The sequence below is a fragment of the Epithele typhae genome (assembly GCF_022376455.1).
Source record: "Epithele typhae strain CBS 203.58 chromosome Unknown BXZ73scaffold_93, whole genome shotgun sequence".
Classification (NCBI taxonomy): Eukaryota; Fungi; Basidiomycota; class Agaricomycetes; order Polyporales; family Epitheliaceae; genus Epithele; species Epithele typhae.
Genome location: NW_025954284.1, coordinates 64,579 through 89,379, shown reverse-complemented (window position 1 = coordinate 89,379; position 24,801 = coordinate 64,579). Strand labels below are relative to the sequence as shown.

Here is a 24,801-nt window from a genome sequence, read left to right as displayed (position 1 = left end):
CCACCCATCCTCCGCGTTGCAAACACTTCCGGTACAAGCGCTCGATGTTCAGAGCACCATCGCGTCTATCAGTACGGTGGGGTGGGTGTGGGCGTGGGTCATAGGCATTCTTCCGGCACACGTAGATGTTGACGTTGAGGACGGAAGCAATGGAGGTCAGTTGCGAGCAGCAGCCTCCCGGCGGGCCAAGCTGTCGCGCGCTTGCAGACTTCGGGATCTTATCTTATCGCGGAACAAATGAGATTCGCGACAGGACTGTTATGTGTTCCTATATACATCAGCTATTAAGCCACCCCAACACTGCTCACACTATTCACATAATGTCAACCACACCGCGTCGAGGTGAAATGACTGCCACGACTTTGCTGCTGAAGCTCAGGAGGTCGCCACCAGCGGTCGCAACAAGGTCGCCCTCCCCATCGCTCGCCACACCCAGAAGCTCCTCTACGTTCGACGTCGCCAGCGAGAACGCATCCAGGGCCGAGATCTTACCACCTGACTCCAACGACGCCTGTGGCAAAGATGGGCGCCGTCAGCGCGCTACACAAAATGCTACGAGCTCGCTCGACGCACCCATGCGACGTCGAAGCGCGCGTTGCGCGCGTCCGCCTTGTCCGTCGTGCCCATCCCAACCTTGACGCCGTGCGCAAGAAGCAGCGAAAGCGAGCTCTGCTCCGACAACGGAGGACCAGGGAGACTACAGGGATTGAGCTCCGTGATCAGCGTCACATTCGGATGGACAAGCACGGGGGGCGCACATGCGGCGCTCTTCCCACGAGCTGGGGAACGGTCGAACGGGCGCGAGGACGACGCCGATGTTGGCCGCCGCGAGCTCCTTCGCGAGCAGATGCGCCTCCGTCGCGCCGAAGAGCGTAACGCGGATGGGGTTGCCCAGCGCCTCCTCCGCATCGGCCTTGAGCCCAATGACGGACGCGATGATGTCCGCGCTTGACACTTCAACGACGAGGGGGAGCTTTCCCTGAACCCAACGCACTTCGTCAAGTCGCGCACCGGAGATTTGGAACCACGGAACATACCATCTTGACCTTGGCGAACGCCTTGCCCATCTCGCCCGTCGTGTCGCCCAGCAGGAGGTTGCGCAGCGCGGCGACCTGCGTGCTGACGCTCGCGGACTTGCCGGGGTGCAGCGCGACGTGCACCGCGCCGACGGGCTGGACGACGGCACCCTCTTCGAGCTTGTGCCGCGCGCCGGTGGAGAACATCGTGTTCAGGCCCGAGACGAACCCGCGCGTGAGCGGCGCGACGATCCCCGCGGTCACCCCAGACCGGTACGCGAGCCTACCAAACCGCGTGAGCGCCCGCCGCCGGGAATTCAGTCATCGGATATAAGTAGGCTCACAGAGCATCGCGCGTGCCGAACTGCAGCCCGTCCGCGGCGCGCATGAGCACGCCGGAGCCCCCCGCGATCGCGGGCACGCTCCCCGTGAGCGGGTCGAACACGTAGCCGTCCTGGGTCGACATCTCCTGGTCGATCTCCTGCACGCCCAGCGCCGAGCCCGCGCTCGTGAGTCCGGGGGCGATGGCGCCGCTGGAGAGGTCGATGTGCTCTGTGTCGTCGTCGAGGTGCGCGCGGCACGCGCGTGGAGAGTGGACGTCGACACACGCGACCTTGCCGTCGCGGACGACGACGATGTGCGAGAGAGCGGAGTTGGCAGATGCGGACGCAACTGCCTTGACGCCGTGCGCGTCGCGGAGGTGGACGCTGCTAACGTTGGTGAAGACGACTGTGCGCTTGAGGGAGGGCTTCGGTTCAAGCGGGGGAAGGCCGTCGTACTTAAGCGTCTCTTTCATCTCTTTGTCAAAGTTGGGAGTGGGGGGAACATCTTGCAGCGATGCAGGCTTGGAGACCACGAAAGGCGCGTCCAGTTGAGGAATACCATCGATCCACACTTGTTGCGGCGTCGCGCCGAGGGCAAGCGGGTGGCTATCCCATAGAACGATGTCTGTTGACGAGCATCAGTCTCAGCTTGATCACTAGCCACGGGACACAGGCACATACCAGCGTCGTAGCCTAAGGTAGACGTCGTTAGCTGAAGATACAGATCACTAGGGAACGCACGACGTACCTTCTTTCACATAGCCAATTCTATGGTTTTGGCCCATGATCGTAGCGGGGGTGGACGTGACCGCGGCGAGCGCAAGGTTATGAGGAAGACCGTAATAGTGTGCCTGCTGAGCTTCGTACAGCAAATGACGAGAATTCAAAACAGGGTGGTCCGACTGCAGACGCACTCATGAGTGACTAGAAGACGCACGGCACTCTCGACGGACCTTCATCACCACCTGCAGCCCGTTGTCGGCGAGGACTCGAGGGGCAAACTCGGACCCACGGTAAGATTCGCGCTTGTATCGCGCGTGGTTCGCGAAAAGTGCGACACCAGGGGGCTTGCCGTAAGCGGACTTGAGGGTGTCAGGTACAAGGTACGTCTCGTGGGCGTGGTGGAACGCTGCGATGGAGAACTTGAACTCGTTGGTGATCTAAAACGATGTGAGCCCAAGACAGACCACATGCCCAAGGGGATTGCGTACCCTCACGAGATCATCTAAATCGACAGTCTCGTAGCAGTGGGTTTGGACCTTGACGCGGCCACGAAGCACATCGACCAAGGCTTCCCATTGCAAATCCTCAGGGTATTCTCCCAGGCCGTCCCATTGACCCTTTCGCGCCTTGGAACAAAAAGCGTCTTGCTTTTCCTTGAGCTGGCGAGCGTGGTCATAAGCTTGACGGAAAGCCCACGCAGTGTCCATGCGGGTGCCGGAGTAAACTCTGTCTGGACCACCTCATGAGTGTCTCTCCTCCACGCGTCAGGTGATGCTCACCTGGGTTCTCGCCGCAAGCGTGCCTATACGAGATAGAACCCGCGGTGAGCGCGGGTCACACGCGAGCACGCTGAACAAACTTACTTCATCTGACGATAGCGGAAGTACTTGCTTGGGTCATAAATGGTCGTGTTCTTTTCGTACGGGCTCTCGAGGAGCATGCCCGTGGGCGCACGGTCCGCAGTATGACGGAGCTTGATGACTGCACCCTGGCCACCGATGGCGTTGGCGGATCCCGGCAGCACAAGGACAGTCTAAAGAGACGTCAGCGCCTTATCTTAAATGCAAAGGAGGTACCGCTACTTACGGTGAGACCGCCAGAGATGCTGAGCATCATTGCGTCGTCGCGAGTGTTGAGTCCGTCGAGTGCACGAAGCCACTAGCAGACGGTTAGCAAACGTCACACGGGATAAACACTGAAATCTAACAGGAAGCACTGGGCCCTTGCGAGAGTTCGTGTCGGAACCACCTTTCAGACTAGGAGAAGAGTCGACGCCCCTGCAGATGAATCAATAGTCAGCACAGGCCCACTTCAGGAGGGAGTCTAGTCCGCACATATGACTGTGCAAATCAACGATACTGCTCAGAGCTCTGGTTAGCATTCGAAAGGACGTCAAGAATTCAGAGCACCAACCCAGGTGACACCCATTTGCCTTGCGCGTCAATGAACGCCAAATTATTGTACCTGTCGAGGACGTGGGAGTCGGCACCTCCAGGCCAGATGCGACTGATGAGGCCACCGTCGAGGATGAGGTCTCCCTTGAGGACCTCCATGCCGTTGTCACCACCTGTCCAAATAGTCGCGTTCTAGACAAAACCCGCGCCCGGTTGGCCGTCAACATACTAGCACGCACGCAAGCGAACCGAACTGACCATGATGAAGGTCGGCATCGTCCCGTCCACGAACCGGTCGGAGAGCGCCCGGTCGTGGAAGTCAGGCGGCGGGCCCGGCGGCACGTCGAGCAGCTCACACGTCCGCAGCCACTCCTGAGCGCGCAGAGGAACTGTGATAGTCTCCTCGCGCCAGAGCTGCGTGGACAGCCCGAGGGACTGCAGTGCGACGAGCGATAAGGTGCCAGCGAGCACGACGCGCAACCCACGCGACAGCTTGCCGCGCGAGGTGTTGGCGCGTGTCTGGACGCCGGGCGCGTAGGAGGGCAGCGCGACCTTTTCGAGGCTGTCGTCGCGCATGTTGGGCCTACAACTTCGGGAGGGTTGAGGAGGAGACGGGTGTGTCCAGCCACGGGCCGGTGCAAGGTGCCCGCATCGAACGCGAGTCTATAAGCGGCGCGATAGCCGGTTAGTCAGCATGCCGTTATCGACCATGCGGAGGCGTGTGATGCACCATTGAGAGTGAGAGTGGCGTGGTGAATGAGAGCATTCGTTCTCATCGTCGTGGATGGTTCTGAACTTGTAGTTGAGAGCCCAATGAACAGGTGATGGTGGCTGAGAAGAGATAAAGTGAAGGATAGACGAGAATCGAAGCACGATACAAACTCCGATTTAATCGGACTAGACAATGCCAAGGGCGCCGAGGAACAGCGCCGATAGCAACAGGTTTATACCACAGCGTCAACAGACAAACGAGTTGATCTTGAACGTAACTCAAAGCAAGTCTACGAGCCCTCGACGAGCAGAGATCACACCCACGACCTTGCTGCTAAATCCAAACAAATCTCCGCCCTTGGTTGCCACTAGATCACCTTGCAGACCATCCGACTCAACACCAAGCAACGTCTCCACGTTGAGAGAAGCGAGAGCCAAGGCGTCGGCCTTGGAAAAAGCACCATCTGCTTCGAGGGCAGCCTGAGCGCAGGAAAATTAGCCACAGGGACGCGGCAGCACCAACAGACGGGAGCGTACCCAGGCAAGATCGAACCGCGCATTGCGCGCATCCCACGTCTCCGTGATCCCAATGCCCGCGGTCACGTTGTTCTCCTTCATGATCACCAGAGCGCTCTTCGGAGTGAGTGGCGGACCGGGGACCCTGCGCGTGCCCATGATCAGCGGACGTCCCGCCGTCAAGAATGCGCAACTCACATCCGGCGGTTCTCCCAAGCCTCCGGGAACGGCCTTGCGCGCGTGAAGATCACACCGACGCCCGCCTCGCCCAGCTCCCTCGCGAGCAGCGGCGCCTCCGTCGCGCCCATGATCGTCCACCGCATGCGCGCGCCTCCCCTGGCCTCCACTTCCTTCTTGAGCGCGACGACGGACGCGATGACGTCCGCGCTCTGCGCGTGCACGACGAGCGGCGGGCCCCCGGCACGGATCCGCGCGAACCAGTCCGCGACGTCGCCAGAGGTGCCGTTCCCGAGGAAGAGCGCGCGAAGCGTGGCGATCTGGGTGCTCACACTTGCTTTGGCACCCATGTGGATCGCGACATGCACCGCGCCGGTCTCTTGCACGACTGCGCCGCGGGCGAGGCGGTGCGCGGCGCCTGTGGAGAAGGCAGCGTTGAGGCCGAGCATGAAGCCGTAGGATTCGGGCGCGGAAATGGCGGTGGTCACACCGGCGCGGTACGCGAGCCTGAGGGGCCCGTCAGCGTTGGGGAAGACGCCGAGAGACGGTGCAGGGACTTACAGAGCATCGCGTGTACCGAATATTAGACCGTCGACTGCGCGGATGAGTGCACCGGAGCCACCAGCGAGGTCCGGGATGGCTTCGTTGAGGGCGTCTGCGACCTCGCCGTCGTGGGTGGATGGTTCCTGGTCGATTTCTGCGAGCCCGAGGAGAGTGCCCACAGACGTAAGCGCGGGAGAGATGGCGCCGCCCTCGAGGTCGACGAATTCGGCGTTGGTCGCGTCGAGACCCGCGAGCTTTGCGCCGCACTCCGAGGGGTGCGCGCAAAAGGCGAGCTCGGCGCCCCGACGCACGATGACGACTCCGTCCCCAGACGCGCTCGCGCCCTTGGTGGAGAACGCATCGTGCAACCGACCCGCGTCGCGCAACCAGAGGTTGCGGATGTTGTTGAAGACAACGGTCTCCGCGGACGCGGGCCTGGGCATCAGCGGAGGAAGCCCGTCGTATTTCATCGTCTCCTTGATCTCCTGGTCCCAATTTGGCGTCTTGGGGACGACTTGGAAGGAGTCGGGCTTGGAGAGGAGGTGGGGGGCGGAAAACTGTGGGATGCCATCGATCCAGACCTGCTGCGGCGTAGCTCCAAGGGAAAGGGGGTGACTATCCCAAAGAACAACATCTGTGGGCGTAGAGGGGTGCCAGTGAGTACAAGGACACACATACACGTAAAGCGAAGGAGGAAGAGGGGCTCACCCGCATCGTAACCTGTAGGCGTTCATTAATTCACGGCTTCGCTTCGGAAATGACGAGATGATAGTGCGTACCAGGTCTCAAGAAGCCGATCCGATGACTTTGACCTAGAACTGTGGCAGGTGTAGACGTAACGGCCGCCAGCGCCAAGTTGGGCGGAAGGCCGTAGTAATGCGCTTGTTGGGCTTCGAATAGGAGGTAGCGCGAGTTTAGCACTGGATGGTCGGACTATATTGCCAAGAGCATCAGTTATCAGTCTCACTAGCACGTGCGTCACATGTTATACTCACTTTCATCACCACCTGCAGGCCATGTTCCGCGAGGATCTTCGGCGCAAACTCGGAACCGCGGAACGCCTCGCGCTTATAACGTGCCTCCGTAGCAAACAAAGCACTGGCCGGCGGATGCCCTGTGTCCATAAGGTACCATATGGACAGTCAGTGGCTGTGAACGCGTGCAAACATCGGTACATACCGTATGCGGCCTTCAGCGTGTCCGGCACGAGGTAAGTCTCGTGGGCGTGATGGAAAGCCGCGATAGGGAATTTGAACTCGTTGGAGATCTGGATGTTGATGAGACCAAAGAGGATACCCAAGAGATAAGCGACGTACCCTCACGAGATCATCGAGATCGACCGTCTCGTAGCAATGCGTATGGACCTACAGATCCTATATTGAGCGATCCAGCAATAACACAGAGATGACTGTTCATACCTTCACACGTCCACGGAGCACGTCCACCAAAGCCTCCCACTGGAGGTCCTCAGGATAATCTCCGAGTCCAGCCCAGTCACCATCCATCGCTTTTGCGCAGAACTCATCCTGCGCGACCTTGATTTTACGCGCTGTTTCGTAAGCCTCGCGGAACTTCCACGCGGTGTCCATCCGAGTGAGACCATTCCATCCATCTATAAGGGAGCCTATTCAGTGATAAAAACACAGGAGAAGTGGGAAGAACATACGAGGATTTTCTCCACACGCCTGCCTGAAGTGAAGAAAGACGCGTTATGTGATGAGCCGTCGAGCGTGATAGAAGTGGCTACACAACGTACTTGAGCTGCCTGTACCGGAAGGACACATGTGGATCGTAGACGCTCCTGTTGGTCTCATAAGGATTCTCTAGGAGCATTCCGGTGGGGGCGCGGTCATCTGTATGACGCAACTTGATGAGGACGGCTTGTCCACCAATCGCGTTCGCTGACCCTGGAAGAACGTTGGCGGTCTGGACACGAAACAAAAAGCATTAGATCACCGCTGACACCGGTTCCTGCAGCGAAACACTGACTGTAAGTCCTCCGGAGATGCTTAGAGCATATGCATCGTCCCGCGTGTTGAGCCCGTCGAGCGCGCGGAGCCACTTCCAGTTTTCGCCACGTCAATATCACCAAGTTCGCGTTGAAAGCTACATGACGTACCGGGAGGATTGGACCATGCGCTGAGTTCCCGTCATTGGCTCCGTTGAGGGCAGGAGCGCTGTCCACTCCACTGCCCCAATGCTCGTCAGTTGTGGAAGATACAAACTCAAGCGCAGACGGCTTACAGATGGCTGTGCATGTCTACAATACTGGATACACGCCGATCAGCTGTGTCAACAATGATATTACAGGCCATCACTTGCCCGGGGGTGAGCCATTTGCCATGCCCGTTCACATGCTTGATATCCGGGTACTGGGATAGAAGACTGGCGTCGATTGCCCCAATACGCTTGATAAGACCATCAGCCAAGAGAACGTCGCCCTTAATCACTTCGTTTCCGTTGTCCCCTCCAGTCCATATTGTCGCATTCTGGATGCCGAGATAGTAAGCGAATGATATCTTATCAAAATCATAAACGCACGGTAATCAGAGCGGCCGGCATTCCAGGAACAAAGCGGTCCGAGTGCTTGCGGGTGTGGAAGTCAGGCGGGGGACCAGGCTTGACATTGAGAAGTCGGCACTTGTCAAGCCACTCTGGCGCGCGCAGCGGTACTTGTACGCTCTCCCGCTCGGACCACGTTCCCGACGCGAGGTGAAGGTACTGCAGCCCGGCGAGAAGTAGAGCGGCACCCAGCAAAAGGCGTAGCCCTCGAGAGAGCCTGCGGTGCCGCGGAGCCCCAACCTCGGCATATATGGGTAGAATCTTGAGTTCCCCGTTCATGATGACAAAAAGTGGAGTGTTGTCGCCTTGTGCGAATTGTGCGAGGCTGAGAGTGTAACCTGGATGGGGAGCATTAGCTGGAGAAAAATATTAAGTAGCAATACTAACCACTTCAGCGCACGGCTGGGCCCCTTTCTTCTGATGAACTGCTTTCAGGTAAACCAGTCGTCGGAAGACGTCGACAGTCAACTGCAACCACTGCTAGCGCCCGGGGTCCCTGCGTCTGCGGCTGCCCTCTCATTCCCACGGTTGATTCGTGGTAAAAGTTCAGGGCCGGAGTTCGAGACTCGCTCACGCACAATATTTATTGATGTCGTCCGCCTGCCCTCTGGGTCTGAATGGCTCTGCATCACCAACCGCCTAGTGCACTGTGCTATGGCCCTCAGATTTACCGCATATATAATGATGTGATTGTGGATGTAGGTATGCATACATTGTACAAAGTTCACTCGTCGGCGCATGAGAGGCTGCCAGAACCCTAACCAGGCCAAAAAAGGCTCAGCCTCTCTCGATCGGAATCGCGACCTCCCTTGTACCAACGACCGCGAAGCTTCCCCTCGATGGACACCAACTCAAACCCAACGCACACCCAGAATCGGCTGGAGCGTCCCCTGCGATACGTGGTCGACTCGAAGGAGGACGATGTTCTCTTGAGGAACCGCGAGTCCGTCGATGCTGATGTGAAGACCGCCGAACCCCTATTCCAATGGTGCATAAGTAAGCCTTTCACTCTGGATTCGCTCGTGGACTCACGGGGACTTTCAGTAGCTGCTTGCTCACCACTTGCGCCAGCTCGTATCGCGTGCACGGCCTACCGTCCTTGTGGCCATTATGACGCACGCGCCTCTGTCGCGACTGCGCCGGATCTTTGAAGTCGAGGTGACGGAACTATCAGAGGAGGCGGGCGTGGTGAGCGAGACTCTGTCTAGCAGGTGTGAACTCTGCGACGTACGTTGAATAAGATCGTAGGTCTTTCACCAACGGACGCGCCGGGCTCAAACGCAAGCGCTTCGTCACCGGGACGCTGCTCTGCTTGGGGTAGGAGGGAGAGATCGCCGTAGAGGATGGAGGGCATGAGCACACCGGAAGAGGAGGAACGGCGAGGAAGACAGCGGTTTTGGAGCTGGAGCGGGACCCCTGCAAGTTCCACGCTGGGGCCGACGTGAGTGTCTATTCTTGGTTCGATGTAAGTGTCCTCGCTGGAACCTGCGGGAGCCTCCAAGTTGAAAACGTCCATTTCGAATGACTCGTCGTGCACCTGTGGCGATGGGTAGGTCTCAGGGGACATCATGAGGGTAGTGAGCGCCGGGTCAAAGTGGGGGTTGCTCTCGTTGGGTCCACCGAAGGTGTCGAATGGCCATGACGGAGACCTGAAGTCGTTGGATTGGAAGGGGTCGAAACCGGAAAAGACAGCAAGGGGCGGGATGGACGCGGTCGGGTTTGGAGAGGAGATCCGAGGATCATTAGGGGTGCACAAGTCCAAGTTGGGTGCACTGGCGATGGCGAGATTGGAAGGGGGATATCCGGTGACACCGTGGTACCCCGTGGTATGGAGGTTGGGTACAGTGCTGGCGTGGGTTCGGATTGGGTTGGGGTAGGCCCTCGTCGACACCAAGGGGAAAGTTTGGTGGCGTTGGGGTTGCCGGAAGGAGGCCATCATCTATTCAATGAACGATTACTCACTTGACACACAAAGACACCAGGTTTGCTTACCTGGTTGAAATAGACGTCCTGCTGGGATTTAGACATGCGTCGGAGTCAGCAAAGTCACTGAGCAGCAAGCACCGGCGAAATCGAGCCGAAACACGAAGACGTTACCTGCTGGATCCACGCACTGTCTTCGGAATCCATTTTGACTGTCGAGTACGCGTGTGGAATGAAAACCTATCCTCGACACTACACCGTACCAACAGCCTCGAAACGAAGGGAAATGAGGTGAAGGGTTGGACACCAGGGCGAGTTTCTGACGAGCTACTTATGCTCCACAGGTCTCCATCCAGAAAGATAGAAGGATACTAAACGGACTTCCAGATATCCGTCTTGCGCGAGCAGCTCAATTCAAAGCGTCCAGATCCTACCTCATGACATTCATAAAGCAGCGAGTCAGGACTACTTTACGTCCAGAGACACGACGAGATATCCTCATAGACACTCGGAGCCTCCACGGTGCGTCTTCTCCCTGATTCTCCCTGAAGTACCACAAACCCACGGAAACGTGTGATCGCCGTAGGATATCGCCAGACGTTTGAACGCATTTTTTGTCTCTAAGTTATCAGATATCACGATATCTGGCGGGGGGGAGGGAGGTTCAAGGAAAGGAAACTCCTGCGAGCGGTGCGGCGGTGCGGCGAATCGAAATGGCCGATGCACACTCGGCATGCATTCTCTCCGAGAAGGGGCGAGACGAACGAAAGGTTGTCCGTCCAACAGCAACAGCAACCACGGCGATAGAAATTCTCCTTCTCACTGGCATGCGGTAGGAGGAACACTGAATGAGACTCCCAGCAAGGGCGAGAGTTTCTGGATAGGGCCTGAGATGAAGGCGGGCTCGGAGACGCTTGTCCACCTTCTTTCTCACGGGACTTCTCTGTACGCTCACATTCGGAGGCGATCGCGTCGAGCGTGAGCGCACCTCCGCGAGGGTGCCGTTCCGTCGGAAAGAAATGTATTGTGCCCGGCGGACTACTACAAATGACGCATATGCACGCAGCCGCGGTGGAGAAGCTCCACCTCGACCGCGGATTTAAGAACCCATGTTAACACCTGCGTATGTGTGCAAGGAGCGCCCTGCGTCGAATGCACATATGCGAGGGAGCCAGTGTCGTAAATACAAAACCATCGGTGTCCTCAGACACACACAGGCACTCCGTGCATGACTGAGGACCCTGACAGAAGCGTATCCGTAGAGAGAAACAATACACAAGATAACGACGAACGTACGAATATTATGGAAGTGACGCCGGAACGAGGACAGAGGAGGCTCAGCAGCTCAGAAGCGCGCCCCGAGAAAGACCTGCACGCTCCCCTGGGTGACCCATTCGGCGCGGATCAGAACCAGGTGCTCAAGCGCTACCTGGCGCTCGACGCCGTCAATACTAGTAGACAGGGGTCGTTCAAGGATGCGCTGCAATGGGCGTGAGTGGTGAGCTCATGCTCAGAACCAGAGAAGACGACTTGCCATGCGCTCTTTGATGTCGTTCGCCAGCATGTCGGCAAGCTGCTCGCGGGACAGCGGACTACCTTGAATGCGAGAGTTGTACTGCTTCTTGAACGCGTTCCTGTCAAGGTCCGGGATCTGCCACATATAAGTATGAATAAATGTGCGCGGTGAGGGCCGTCGGACGTACCTCGAAGCGGAGGCTAAACTTCTCGTGCTGAAGTGTGGAGTCTTTCGTGATATGCGCCATAAAGGAGAAAGCAGGTGCGGAACCATCGGTGACGGGCTCAGCATTGCCGATGTCTTCGATCAAGCGGTTGAAGTCAGCCAAGCAGGCCGCCGCATCAGTACTCGGGGGACGCCCGCGTAGTCCGGGCAATGTGTATTTCTTTTGATGAAACTCCTGGGTGGACGTCACATCAGAGAAGAACTGGCGATATATCGCGGTGAACACTTACCATGACGTCAGCCGAAACAGAGGGAGTAGCGACAAGATCTGGAGAGGTGGCATCGAGCTGTTCGTCTGCACCGTGCTTCATATGCACACGGGAAGTGAGAAGGGGAAGTAGTCGCAGCACTGTGGTAACCACAAGGACTCACCGGAAACGCACGGAGGTCATAATGAATACGAGTGTGAAGCCAAGATCCATCCACTGGGGACTTGACATAGTAGGTCGCGACCTCGGGGTCGAATGTGGCCACTATAGTGCCCTGTGGTAGGTCGCGCTCCTGTAATGTGGTTTGCGTGTATCAATGAGGTACTCAGAACCAGAGCGAGGCAATCACCTACTTCTAGGAATTCGATCGAGTATTCAGACGTACGATACACTCCATCAATCTTGAACAAATGTTGGGAGAAGCCCGGAATATACGCCTCAGTGCCGTCAGCGAAGGGGGTGAGGCGGACGCTGCCCATGATGATGAGTGGATGCTTGGGGATGGGGTTGGGATGGGGAGTGCGCACCATCCCTAGCTGGTATTTAACGTGCTACGCCGAGGGATAGGCATCTCAAGATATCTGATGATGAGTGTGTGCTCGGGAGTGGACGGAGAATATATACGTCCCAGCTCTACGCCGAGTTCGAGTGTTAACCTGCGGCGCACGCTGAGATATCCATCTCAGATATTCAAAGATGCCAGGCGACGTGAGGTGCAAAACTGTCTCCAGCGAATGAGTCGACGGGGATAGTCAATAAAGAAGCAGGAGAACACTCACGGGTTTCTCCCGTTCGTCGTTCAACGAGCTGGTGCCCGAAGAGCCTTCGGGGCGCTTGGATGAGTTGTCTAGACAAATATACAGATTTCGGCCCTGGATATACAGAGTCAAGACAGGCGTCACGTCTATCCACCATGCGCACCAAGCTTTGCTCAGATCTCTGGATAGCGGGCGCATCGACCCAGGTGACGACCTGGTCCACGACGCGGTTTCTGGGGGTGCTCCGCCACGAAGGCTCCACAAAGCTTGAAATTCTTGAACAGTAACCAGGAAGATCTGGATCCAGAGTTGATGCACGGTAGGTGGAGACCTGAGTCTGTCGAGCAAAATGAGGTCCGGATCCCCAGAGCGCCCGTGTGGGAAGCCATCTCACGCTTGTCATCAAGCGCCAGTGACTCAACGCCGCTGCTGACGTCATACTTAGGCTGAGTGATCTGGAGAAAGGAGGCACAGACCGTCTCCGAAAAGCGACGATTATCGCAAGGAGCTCAAGGACGCATGCGTGAGGTTGTGGGCGCATAAGAGTCCACGTATGGAATGACATACGCAACACAGATTAAACGGGCTCAGTGAAGCGTGCAGTTGGGCTTGGAGGAGCTTCTACTGCAGATGGCGCTCTGTCTTTCGCGACCTATCGCAAGATCGACCACATATTTGTTCGTCGTTTGCCTTTCCAAGTCTTGTAACGTCCTCGCGTTGTCCCCTAGGTCTTGGAAACTGAATTGTGGAAGCGTCGGTACCCCATGGGCGTAGCCCTGGGTGCAAACAAGCTATTCCTTCGTTTGACTTCGAGTACGTCACGATGCGCTCACCTATGGGGGCTTCTTACGTGCTAGTTGTGATGAGAGTACAAGGGCGTGTCCAGACACGATAAGAGCGCCGACAACACGCGACGCGGTAACGTGACCGGCGCGTTATTTGGTGCTGTTGTCGAAACGGACCGCGGTTGGAGACCTGCGCAGACCAGGCCGCCCACACACCCAAACTGCGCGTGTTGATCCATGTTCGGGTTTAGAGACCCAGAGCGTCTCCTCACTCCTGCCCTCGCCCCTCGTCGACGCGTCCGACTCTCTCTGTCCAAGGTCTCCTCCTTTGGCCCCAGGTTTCCGAGTTTACGGGGAGTAGCGGCGGAGCACAGCTGGCAAAGCGACCTTGCAACAGTCGCAAGGTGTGTCCCTCCCCTCGTCGTCGTCGTCTCCCCCGTCCTCACGTCGCGCGCAGCGGTAAGTAGCCAGCGAAGAAACAGCAAGAACAACCCTCAGCAAGTAACGATCCCACGAGTCCACAACCGTCGGTGTTCACGTACATATCACGAAGACTCTGTCCCCGTTCCCGACGTTTTCCTCATTAACTATCACGAATTCAAGCACGACTCTGTTGTACGACCCCCTTTCACGCTATCATTCCACACACACGACATTCCACGACGAGCAACGAGCACACGAAGATGCGCAACACCCTGCCTCTGCTGTCTCGGCCCCCCGCCCCCACCAACTCGTCCTTCTCTCGTGCCCCGGCCCCGCTCCCCACCTCCGACACCCCCGCCCACCACGTCCCGACCATCCGCCTGATCTCCGCCACCCCGTCCGCGGCCGGCTCCGCTGGCGACGCAAGTACCTCCTTCGCCAGCTCCTCCTACGCCTCCATCGCCCCCTTCGCCTCTGCCCCCGCCCCCGCTCCCCGCTGGCGCCCAAACCATCCTCGGAAGCGCCCCGCAAGCGCCTCGTCCCGAAGCGGTCGAAGCTCGGGCTCCTTGGGGGCTCGAGCCGCGCCAAGGACCGCACGGGCAAGGACCTGTCTGACGTCGTGCGCCGCGTCGGCGGCGCGCCGTCCACGGGCGGCAGCGGGTTCGAGATCTACGTCGACCAGGGCGAGGACCCGGAGATGGGCGAGATCGTGGTCGTGAAAAAGAAGAAGTCGCGGCTCGGCCTGGACGGGATGCGGTGGGGCGCGCTGGGCGAGGTGACGAACGTCCCGTCTGCGAAGGAGCAACGGACGAAGGAGAGCACGAAGGAGAAGGAGAACGCAAAGGGGCAGAACGAGAACCTGCTGAAGGTCAAGGGCGACGAGAACCAGAAGTGGTGGAGCATCGGCCGCGGCCGGAAGGACTCCAAAGGCAAGGAGAAGGAGAAGGAGAAGGAGGAGAAGGCGCCTGCGCGCTCGAAGAGTGAGTTTCCCCCGTTTCTTGACGCGTCGAACACGTCGCTGATGCGACTGCAGCCCCCGAGCCTGCGCGACCTCTGGAAGGCCGCGCGCGGTTCAACTCGCTCGACTCCGGTATCCTCCTCAACAGTCCCGCATCGCGGCCAGAGAAGAAGGCGAAGGAGCAGACCGGCTCCGTCAAGTCCCTGCTCGAGGTCCCGCTCGTCACCACTACGCCCGTTGTGGGTACGTTCCCCGACGATACGATGCCCTCGCCAGGCCTCCTGAGTGCCAATGCAGGCGGCGACGCCCCACTCACTGGCTCCATCGCGGTGCGCGCGATCCGTTCGATGCGGTCGCTGGCGCGCATGGCCAGCTGGGCGCAGCTCTCGAACGACAAGGAAGGCAACGCGGCCCCCGAGCCGACGCAGACGACGAAGCCCAAGAGCAAGGACACGAAGGAGAAGAAGGAGAAGGCCGCCAAGAAGGAGGGCGAGCCGACGAAGAAGAAGAAAAAGGAGAAGACGAAGGAGAAGGAAAGTGCGAAGGAGAAGGAGAAGACGATCTCGCGGTACTCCGGCAGCAGCTTCGAGGCGGGCGCTCTCTCTTCGCAACCCTCGCCCGCCCCACATGCGACGACGGTCGAAGGCGCGCGCACGCTCACCACGCGCCGTAAACAGAGCATCCTCGGCCTCGGCCTGCCCTCGACGATGCGGCTCTCCACTGTACGCGACGCGTCGGGCTCTTCCGCAGGCTCCGTCAACGCGGCTATTGGCGTGGCGCAGGCCCCACAACGGCTCTCGGTCGACTCGGCTCACCTGATCATGAACGCGCAAGGCCGGCCATCGTCCATCCTCTCGAGTGGGTCGTCCCTCCGCCCCCCTTCGACGGTATCCGGCATCTCTGTCGAGACCGCTCGCTCAGGGCGGTCGTCGACGAGCAGTGCTGCATCGGTGCGCTGGGACGAGGCCGGCATCCGTACGGTCAAGGAGATGCAGAGGCAAGAACGGCGCACGCGTCGCGAGCAAGAGGCTGCCGCAGCCACCGCGGAAGGAGGCAAGACGAAGCGCGACAGCCGTCGGTCCTCTGACTCGCGTCGGCGCACGCCTATCTCTGCGATCTTCCCCGACGCACAGTACGCGGCGGGCCAGCGCGACTCCACCGGTTCGCTGTCGCCGCCTGCGTCGATTGCAGAGAACCCGCTCGTGCGCGTGGAAGAAGCGACGGCTGACGGACACTCGGCCGCGACCGACGACGAGAGGAGCACCAAGAGCGAGACGCCAATCAAGCGCTCGCGCTCGCGCCCTATGTCTGAGCAGATGCTCGGTAGGCCCAGGCCTCAGGCGGTGTACGACGACGACGACGGCGATGGTACGTGCGCTGTTTTCTTTCTTTGGTTCTTGCTAACTGTCAACATGTAGCCCTCATGGATATCCTGGATGCGGCCACCAATGACCTGGCTTCCCTCATCAACCGGCTGGACCTCGAGGCGACGCCCGCCAGCACGGCGGGGACGCCACTTGCGCTCTCTCCGTTCCGCGTTCCACAGGACAGCCCGCTCAAGGGCCGCGCGGCGGCGATGCGGAGCCCGCTCAAGAACGAGCTGCGCGAGAGCCAGGCGTCAATCGCCTCGCTCCGTCCCTACGCCAAATCGCAGTCGCCCACGGCGTTGACAAAGAAGCGCTCGCAGACGATCTCCGCCGCCCAGGGCGCGCACCTCATCGGGCAACAGATCGTGCCGGTCTCGCAGCTCAACTGGAGTGTCTCCCCGCGGAAGCCCACAATCAGGCCGAAGGCGCAAACCCACAAGCGCACACCGTCCGCCATCGACGCGGAGCCCATCCAGGTGTTCCACCCCCTGCGCCCTGCAACGACCAGGTCGAAGGCGCCCGTGTTCTCGGAGCCTGCTTCGCGCAGTGCGACCCCCATCGCCGTCGAGCCTGTCGCCGCGCCGTCTTCCCGCACGTTCGGTACGCGCCCGTCTAAGGTCGGCTTACGCACCCCCAAGAGCTCCGAGGACAGTCCCATGCACCCGTCGCCAACACCCGTGTTCAGCCGCGCCCACGGCGCTGGGCATGTCCGCCGTGGCTCCTCCCTCGTCCCGATGAACAGCAAGGGAAGCGTAGGCAGCCTTCGCCGAATGGGCGTCCAACTGACGTCGGAGACGCGCAAGGTCCTTGGGATGGGCGGTACGCTTGGTGGATCTACCGAGCCCTCTGTCGACCCCGAGGATCCGGACTCAGATATCCCCGACGAGCTGCAAGTGATTTTGTCCGGCCAGTCGGATGAAGAGGGTGCGACTCGTCCACTTACTCCCTTCGACGACACGCTCTCGTTCCGCCCGCCACCCTCGCCTGGATCTCCGCCGAAGTCCGCGCTCCCAACACCGGACGTCTCCGTCTACGCCTCAAACGAGGAGGCGCGCATCCCCGTGTTCCAGTTGTTCGATCCTCAGGCCAAGCGAGCCGAGCTCGACGACGGCGAGCGTAGCCCCACCTCCGCCTCGGAGGACGACACGAAGAAGTCTTTCGACTTCACGGGCGAACTGCGCAAGCTCAACGAGTCGGGCGGCTCCGACCGCGCAAGCTTCGTCGAGCAGGTCGAGGAAGCGTTCAAGACCCCCGGGCGTATCCAACTCGGCTTCGACTTCGACATCCATGAGCAGAACCAGATGCTGGTGCCCCCGGTGCCTGCACTCCCCGTGAACCTGCGCGCGCGGCCTACGGAGGCTGTTCCCCAGAGCTTCTCCGCTCTCGAGGACACGTCGATGTGCGGCTCGGACGAGACTGGCGAGCATGAGCGCAGCCCTGGAGCGTCGCAAGATTCACATGAGGAACCCGATATTAGCTTCATGATGCGCGAGCTCGAGGACGAGTGCCGCGTTTACTCGCACCGCCGAGGCCGCAACTCGTCGATGCAGTCGAAGCCGTCCGATGGGCGCCTCAACACGGAGTTCAAGTTCGGCGGCAAACCGTCTCCGGACAAGACTACTGACTCGGACATCGCGAACCCCATGCTCACGCTTTCGGACATCATCCCGCCTCTCTCCCACTCGCGTTCGCCTTCTCACCACTCCAACTCAATGGTCGAGGAGGACAGCTCGGTGCTCAAGTCGATCATGGCCCAGGCGACCGACGTCCTTCCGGAAGAGGCATCCCAGATTCAGGAGAACAAGACCAACCATCGTCCTCAGATGTCCGTGCACTTCGACGACAGCGCAGCAACGCAAGGTCACTCGCACAGGGAGTCGGTTGTCAGCTTCACCGGCTTCGACTCCTTCGACGAGGTCCGCCGCGGCTTCGAGTTTCATGATCAGCGCCCTGGCTTCTACCCGCCCGCCAACGCGACGTACCGTCCCACCAAGCATTCCCGCGACATGTCTCTCTTCAGCATCGCCTCAGTCTCGTCCTACGGCGCGGTCGTCCGCGACGGCGTTCAAGACCCCTTCGGCTTCGACCGCGATGAGCCTAGCAGGCCGCCCTCGATGGACGACATTTCGATATCAATGTCGACTGTCGACGACACGTTCTCGTTCATCCACCGCAACAAGCCCCGCCGCCGTGTGGACAGCGATGCTTCCAGCTTCTACTTCCCGCAGCACACCATGCACCCGTACCGCCGTGCTGCCGGCGCGGGCCACCGGCGCGGGCCGTCCGCGATGTCCATCGCATCCAACATGGGGCCGCCGATCAGCCTGTACAACCGCAGCTTCGGCGCGCACGCCCACCGGCGCAACGACTCGAGCCTGGTCAACCATAGCAGCCACCGGCGGGAGGACTCGAACACGAGCGCGAGCTCCGTCGCGCTCTCGTACGCGATGCACGGCGCGGGCAGCAACCACGGCCACGGCAACAGCTCGCGCAACCCCTGGGACTCGCACACGCGCGATTTCAGCGTCGACTCGATGTTCAGCGACTACTCGGAGCGGCCTGCGGCCCGGCCCGGCCTCGGCGACAAGATGTTCGACACCGTGCACGGCGCGCCGCTCAGTGCGATCTCGGCGTCCCCAGAAAGCACGTACAGCGCGCCGGAGGAGGTCAACCGGATGTCGTGGGATTCGATCATGGATCCCTCCCGGTACCAGTCGCGCTCGGCGGTGGACGACTCGCTCTTTGACAAGACCAACAAGCGCAGCTCGTTCGCGGAGTCCATATTCGGTGCGGACCCGTCCTTCATGCAGTACACCGGTCGGTACATCGGCGGCCAGCGCTTCAGGCCCCTGTCGATCATGAGCGAGGCTAGCCAACACAGCCCGGTCAAGGAGGACGACACGATGATCACGGCGAGTCCCGCTGTACTTGAATCACTGCACTTGTCGCTGACACTGTTCTCAACAGATGCTTGGTGGTGGCCATGTGCGGCGACGCTCTGTCGCCTCCGTGGTTGATGCTTCGCCTTGCGTTCGCGTAGAGAAGAGGCACGCTGGGCTCCCCGGTCGCGCCCTGCAGTTCGACATGATCCAGCCTCCAGTGCGCGAGTCGCCCAAGTCCGCGTCGCGCCTCGTCGCGCAGCCTTCGATCGCCTCGACGTCGTCGTTCCAGTTCGGCGACGAGCGCATGATCAAGGCGCGCCAGGGTCTTCTCTCCCGCCAGAGCTTGGAGGAAAGTGCGCTGATGGCGCAAGGTGAAGACCTGCTGGCGTCGCGTGAGTCGTACTTTTCTTGGTTTGTGCCCCTCATTGACTGACGATGCTCCAGTCCGCGAGAACTCGATCTTCAACCGGCCCTCGCCTGCCGGCCGCTCGCGCTCCAGCACTTGCAGCACCATCTCCGCCTCTTCGGGTTCGGGAGTCGACACGCCTCCCTTGTCGAACTCGGATGGCTCTTCGGTCTCCGGTGACTCTCAGTCCAGCATCGACATTGGTCATCTCAACTCGCTGCTCGCCAATACGTCCAACCCGAGCAGCGGCATCTCGCGTGCGCGTCGCGCGCGTGCTCGCGGAGCTGGCCACCGTCGTCGGATCGACGAGGCGCGCATGTCTCGCTCTTCTGTGTATGAAACCATCCAGGAGGAAGTCTCCGTGGGCTCCAGCTCGCCTTCGGCGTCCGTGTCTCAGCCCACGCCGCTGCACGTTTCGCCCGCCATCGCCAACTCGATGGCGAACTCATCGGTATACGTCGTCGAAAGCGACGGTGATTCGATCTATAGCGAGACCTGGGACGACGAGACGGGCATCACGACGCTCCGCCAGTATTACGCGCTCCGCAGCGAGGCTCAGGTGACGGTCGACGAGAGTAAGATGGTGTGGCCCGACACGCCCTTCTCGCTGTTCGCGCTGCAATGTGGGTGCTCCGACCTCCTCTGTCATGATATGAACTAATTTCGTCATGCAGCGTTCGACCCTCCTCGGGAGCCCGGTGCAATGCAGACTCTGCTAGAGCACTCGCAGAAGAACTACGGCCCGCTTCCATCGGATCTGCGCCCTCATCGTGTGCGCTCAAGGACATCATCGAGACCGTCTCCGTACCCTCAGCTCAGGAGCATGCGCTCAAATACATCACCCGAGAAGGTCGTCTACCGCTCGTCGCCGATCCAGGTCTTCTCAGACGTACCCCCAGTGCCAAAGATCAAGTCTACCAGCGTCACGTCGCCAGCCGTCCTCCGGGAGCAGCGCTCTGTCAACGTCGTGCCCACACCTCCGCCTGTTCTGGGCGAGATAAAGCCTTTCACGCCTTTCGCCGTGGACATCAACCCGTCCAAGGTCGGCAAGAACCCCATGGGTCTCCCTGCGCGTCCTCGCGTCACATCCAGTACGCGCCGGGCAGCTCTTGGGTGGTCCAAGCGCAGCACCGGGAAGTCGAGTACGCAGGACGGCAAAGAGAACGCGTCCTTCGCCGTGCCCACGTGAGTGTTCTTGGACTGCCTTGCTCAGGTTTGGCGCTGACATATCATGCAGCCCCTCCGGGAGTCTGCGCATCAACCGCCCGCGCCCCCGTGGTCGTCCTACCCCCGCGCGTGTCCCGCGAGTCCCGGTTCCGGCGGCGTGACACCCATCCCCTCCTATCCATAAATCCACTCATACTCTCTGACGCCGTCGCTTCCGTCGCCCGCTCTGTCAACCGGCGGTGCGCTCCTTGTCCCCCGGAGCAGGTCGCGTCCGCGTCCGTCTCTACGGTCTCTTATGCTATGCAGATATCTGTCTCTATGTATGCCCCCGCTATCTTGCTCATCTGTCTTGATGCTGTGCTCGCAACATCTTGTCTCATCCCACTCACGAAACGTAGCACTGTCTCGTATCCGTCGATCGAATGCATGATGTTTTGCTACCTCATTTGCTATCGTGTGTGTCGGCCAACCAAACATGGACGGTTGGCTCGTGCCGCATTTACACAACATCCGGGGATCTGGAGTGTGCACGCCGCGAAGTCCTCATCCCGTTGCACGATTCCGGTCTCAGAATCTCGCAGGCACGATGGTGTAAACAAATTTCTTAAATTGCCAGGCCCATAGGGGCCCGATTATTCGACAAGCGGCCCCCCTCTGGAGCATTCAACAACGACATCCCGGTCCGCCATAGTAGCTCAATTACTGTGCATCCAAGCAACCCTCACGAGCTGGCACAAGCGCCGCGGCGGCCCCACTATTCAGTACCGCAATGAATAAGCGCCATCCCTCAAGTCGTGCACTCCCATGTCTGATTGTCCCTGTTACGATGAAATCCGAGGTAGTGGCTTCTATTCACAACCTTCCTAACAAATACACAGCGAAACAACATCGTGTAGACAGAACGATGAACCCGATAACGTCAACACTAGAACACCCCCAGCAAGCCTATAAGAGCGAACACGATCAGCCACGAATGGAGAAGCGGGCGGGGCGCAGCGTGTGGCGAACCTTGGGTCGCGATCGGGCCAATGCCCGTGGCGAGGTCGAAGATCGCCAGGTCCGATTTCTCTGCCGAGCGGTCGGGCCGTCAGCCGAGACCACGACGTACGCCAAAGGAACACGCACACGCACCTGGAAACAGGCCCCCGTGGAGGGCGGCGGAGGCGACCGCGTCGGCCAAAGACTCGCCGGCGTCCGACGGGACGGTGGACAAGAAGCCGACGCGCGGGGGATCGCGGGTCGGGTGCGTCGAATTGCCGTAGTAGAACGCGGCGAGCGTGCTGTCGGTCGTCAGCCACAGACGCGACGGAGAACGAGCGGGAGCACGAACGACTTCAAGAACGGCACCCCGAGGCTCCAGCTGTACAGGAACCCGCCGTCCCCAGGGGGGTCCGTGACGGCGAGGGCGGGGGTGCAGCGCTGCGCGCGCGCCGGGCCGAAGTTGAGGCCGACGATGTCGTTGATGAGCGACTCCGGACGCGCGAAATCGCGCGGATCAACCGGGAAGAGGACGCCGCCGATGAGGAACGAAAGGTTGTGCGGGATCGCGCAGTCGAAGGTGTCGCCGAGGCGGGCCGCGATGTGTGTTAAGACATCGCGCGGGCCACGGATGAGGGAGTTTCCCTGTGTACCAACGTAAGCGGGCACGACAGAATGGTGGGGAGTGGACTGCACTCACAGTATCGACAAGAGCGGAGAGAGAAATGGAAGGGGGAGAGAGAGAAGAACGGGGTAGTCTGATACCATCAAAGAACACGTCGTCTAAAGGGACCTCCCAAACCAGAGGGTAGATCTGTGCTTGATTCAGAAGAGGCCGGGCAGCTGAGAGGATGGTGCTTACTTCATAGGGAGCCTGGGGGGACGGCGGCAAGCCACCCTGACTCGCCCTGTAGCCTCGCACCGGAACCCAAGTGAGATCGTCTTCCGAGATTCCGTCTGGTAAGGCCCCGAGAGACAGAGTGCCAGCATGGTCGCCGAGAGAGACTGTATCTCGCTGGAGAGTGGTTGCCACCAGAGGACGTGAAAGCACGCCCAGCGTAGCCAGCCTTGTGAGCAGAGGACCATAGGTTGTGATGGAGTCGGTATCCCAGGACATGAGGTAGCGCGGATTTTGCCGTTTCTTGTACGGAGAGGGACGCGCGAGAGAAGAAAAGGACGGAAAAGTGTGCGTACGAAGGTTGAGCCCTGCTGTGTCCACCGCGTCGGCCACTCGTCCGGGAAGCGCAAGAGGGAGAGACGATCCCTTGTCAGCCATGAGCTGTCGCCAGATGAGACTGATGGGAGCAAATCCTAGCCCGAGGATCCCGGCAGAGCCAGTGTCGAGTACAGAAGTGTTGGTGTCCGTGATGGCGGCGAGGTACTGGCGCGGGACGGAGAGCTCCGCGATGCCGACCGTGTCTGTGCCGATGGGACCGAAGGCATGCGTGCTGGTGTGCGAATCCCCGTAGAGGAGGTGGACGCTCTGACCGATGGGAGACAAGGCGGCTTGAGGATAGAGAGGGAGGTCAGTATGAGCGCAAAGCTCCCGACACCCGTCCGAAACGAGCCACAAGTCCGCAGAGCCCGTATCTATCCCACAATAAGCATGTAGAGGTGTCCGCCGGGGTGGAAACGCACCCAGAATCAAAGGTGTGAGGGTTTGGCCCACGCGGACGAGAACGTTGTATGTTCTGCATGGGAGCACGCTTGAAGGAGGCAACATCAATCAAGAGAGATGGACGTACACGTCGGAGGCGTCACCAAGGCCTGCCTCACTGCTTCCCCCGTCCCTCTTCCAGCGCGCCCTGGATCCAAGATGGAGAGGGAGATGCACTCCGTTTGGGAGGCTTTTTGCCAAGGTGAGAATGGTGATGAAAGCGAGGCAGGCGAAGGCAGAGCGGTGCATCGAAAGGAGAGTCCGTCGTCAGGACATGAACGAGTGAAAGCCGGGATGGGAGCGAGAGAGTAGGCCTTGCGGTACAGCGGATGGGGGAAGCCAGGATGAGAAACCGCAAGTTTGTGGTCGCAGACGGGCGAGGACTCGGCGCTTGTTGGTCTCTGCTTGCGGTCGACCGTCATGCCCCAATCCAGAACTTGCGGATTTTACTGACTTCCAGCACTTCTCGCCAGTCGCGAAACGCGAGGATGGGGCCTCTGCTAGGTGTGTTCCGATAGGTCGTGTACGTCGACCGTGTTGGCATGATCGCTCATGTATGCGTCCCGACTCCCCGCGGTCCCTCTGTTGGCCTGAGTCGCAAACTCCACGCACTTCTGTGGGCACAAAAACAATTGCGGTCGCGTCTGCTCTTCTAGAACTGGGAAATGAAGCCACGGCACTTGTGCAGTGGTTATCGGGGATATCGTGATAATGGTCTATCGTCCTAACACTTGATGTCGCCTTCGGCGGTCCTTCTTTCCAGATCTTGCCCTCCATACCGCCGACTAGATTTACGGTATGAGGTGAAGAGGGCATGTCTGACGGTAGGCCTGGACTCAGAAGTACTCAAGATCGTGCACCTCTTTGGTAAACGGTGTCAATACTAGCCTGTGTACAGACGTCGCTATCCACCACTTCCTCGATTCACGCTTGCCCCCAAGCTGATATTGCGATCAACTCCCTTCACAACCTGGGTGAATATTTATGTGCCATTTCCCTCATACGGTCCCAAAAGACCTCAACCGCTAACTCTTGGCCTGACAGGAAGGTTGAAGCCGACACAGGGCTAGTATCCCCGGTTATGCTTCGTTGGATATCCACCAGGCATCCCGATACTAAGTACACGCCTCCCGGCTGGTTGTTTCTTCCCTCTCAATCTCGGAATCGATGGCACCAGAACCCCGCACTGGAAGATTATGGATAACGCATGGCAAGCGGCAAGTTGCGGTATCTCACTGTCGGTTAAACTCGAGTAATGATATTTCTTCCCGTGTCAGTCTCAGCAAGCGATTCAACTGCTCATGAAGCTTCACCATGACGTTGAACGCCGTCGTCGAACGTCTGGGCGAGTCGTGGATATCTTCTACGCGCTCCGTTACCGCCGTACCAACCCGCGCCATTTTGCGCGGTTCCTGCTGCAGCAAGACTCGTCAACTCGCCGCCGCATGCGGGCACGTTCCAGAGCATACACGAACGTCTTCGCATGACACGCACCGCGTAACAAAAATCGGCTGGAGAATAAGGTGGTTTTGGCTCAACTGGAACCACCCTTATCCTACCACGTATCCGTCATCCGTCTCCA

The 24,801-nt window shown here is 59.6% G+C and overlaps 5 protein-coding genes across 5 annotated transcripts; 1 reads left to right on the top strand and 4 right to left on the bottom strand.

Moving 5' to 3' along the window:
• Positions 1-313: 313 nt before the first annotated feature.
• On the bottom strand, positions 314-4,032 carry BXZ73DRAFT_106871 (composite domain of metallo-dependent hydrolase; the record flags this gene model as incomplete). Its single annotated transcript, XM_048016754.1, has 16 exons — positions 314-511; positions 574-697; positions 759-979; positions 1,038-1,299; positions 1,361-1,964; positions 2,021-2,032; positions 2,088-2,241; positions 2,293-2,499; positions 2,551-2,792; positions 2,842-2,864; positions 2,926-3,095; positions 3,149-3,220; positions 3,270-3,339; positions 3,397-3,420; positions 3,476-3,648; positions 3,715-4,032. The coding sequence occupies 16 exons, from the start codon at positions 4,030-4,032 to the stop codon at positions 314-316; spliced, it is 2,874 nt and encodes a 957-aa protein (XP_047872305.1).
• A 414-nt stretch (positions 4,033-4,446) lies between these two features.
• On the bottom strand, positions 4,447-9,993 carry BXZ73DRAFT_106870 (uncharacterized protein; the record flags this gene model as incomplete). Its single annotated transcript, XM_048016753.1, has 20 exons — positions 4,447-4,647; positions 4,705-4,828; positions 4,882-5,367; positions 5,422-6,037; positions 6,112-6,123; positions 6,183-6,336; positions 6,399-6,517; positions 6,583-6,670; positions 6,720-6,767; positions 6,822-7,015; positions 7,070-7,092; positions 7,160-7,329; positions 7,393-7,464; positions 7,523-7,592; positions 7,648-7,892; positions 7,945-8,303; positions 8,834-8,942; positions 8,998-9,132; positions 9,197-9,904; positions 9,958-9,993. The coding sequence occupies 20 exons, from the start codon at positions 9,991-9,993 to the stop codon at positions 4,447-4,449; spliced, it is 3,969 nt and encodes a 1,322-aa protein (XP_047872304.1).
• Positions 9,994-11,398: 1,405 nt separating this feature from the next.
• On the bottom strand, positions 11,399-12,999 carry BXZ73DRAFT_81865 (uncharacterized protein; the record flags this gene model as incomplete). The annotated part of the gene is made up of 8 exons (XM_048023593.1): positions 11,399-11,539; positions 11,592-11,804; positions 11,860-11,934; positions 12,002-12,130; positions 12,192-12,193; positions 12,224-12,389; positions 12,618-12,710; positions 12,760-12,999. The coding sequence occupies 8 exons, from the start codon at positions 12,997-12,999 to the stop codon at positions 11,399-11,401; spliced, it is 1,059 nt and encodes a 352-aa protein (XP_047872303.1).
• Positions 13,000-14,064: 1,065 nt separating this feature from the next.
• Positions 14,065-20,745, top strand: BXZ73DRAFT_81864 (uncharacterized protein; the record flags this gene model as incomplete). Its single annotated transcript, XM_048023592.1, has 9 exons — positions 14,065-14,230; positions 14,326-14,784; positions 14,838-15,005; positions 15,039-16,130; positions 16,181-19,053; positions 19,097-19,403; positions 19,456-20,040; positions 20,092-20,602; positions 20,655-20,745. The coding sequence occupies 9 exons, from the start codon at positions 14,065-14,067 to the stop codon at positions 20,743-20,745; spliced, it is 6,252 nt and encodes a 2,083-aa protein (XP_047872302.1).
• Positions 20,746-21,509: 764 nt separating this feature from the next.
• BXZ73DRAFT_106867 (acid protease) lies at positions 21,510-23,468 on the bottom strand (the record flags this gene model as incomplete). The annotated part of the gene is made up of 8 exons (XM_048016752.1): positions 21,510-21,529; positions 21,593-21,652; positions 21,716-21,864; positions 21,915-22,207; positions 22,263-22,376; positions 22,425-23,152; positions 23,201-23,253; positions 23,308-23,468. The coding sequence occupies 8 exons, from the start codon at positions 23,466-23,468 to the stop codon at positions 21,510-21,512; spliced, it is 1,578 nt and encodes a 525-aa protein (XP_047872301.1).
• Between the last annotated feature and the right edge of the window lie 1,333 nt (positions 23,469-24,801).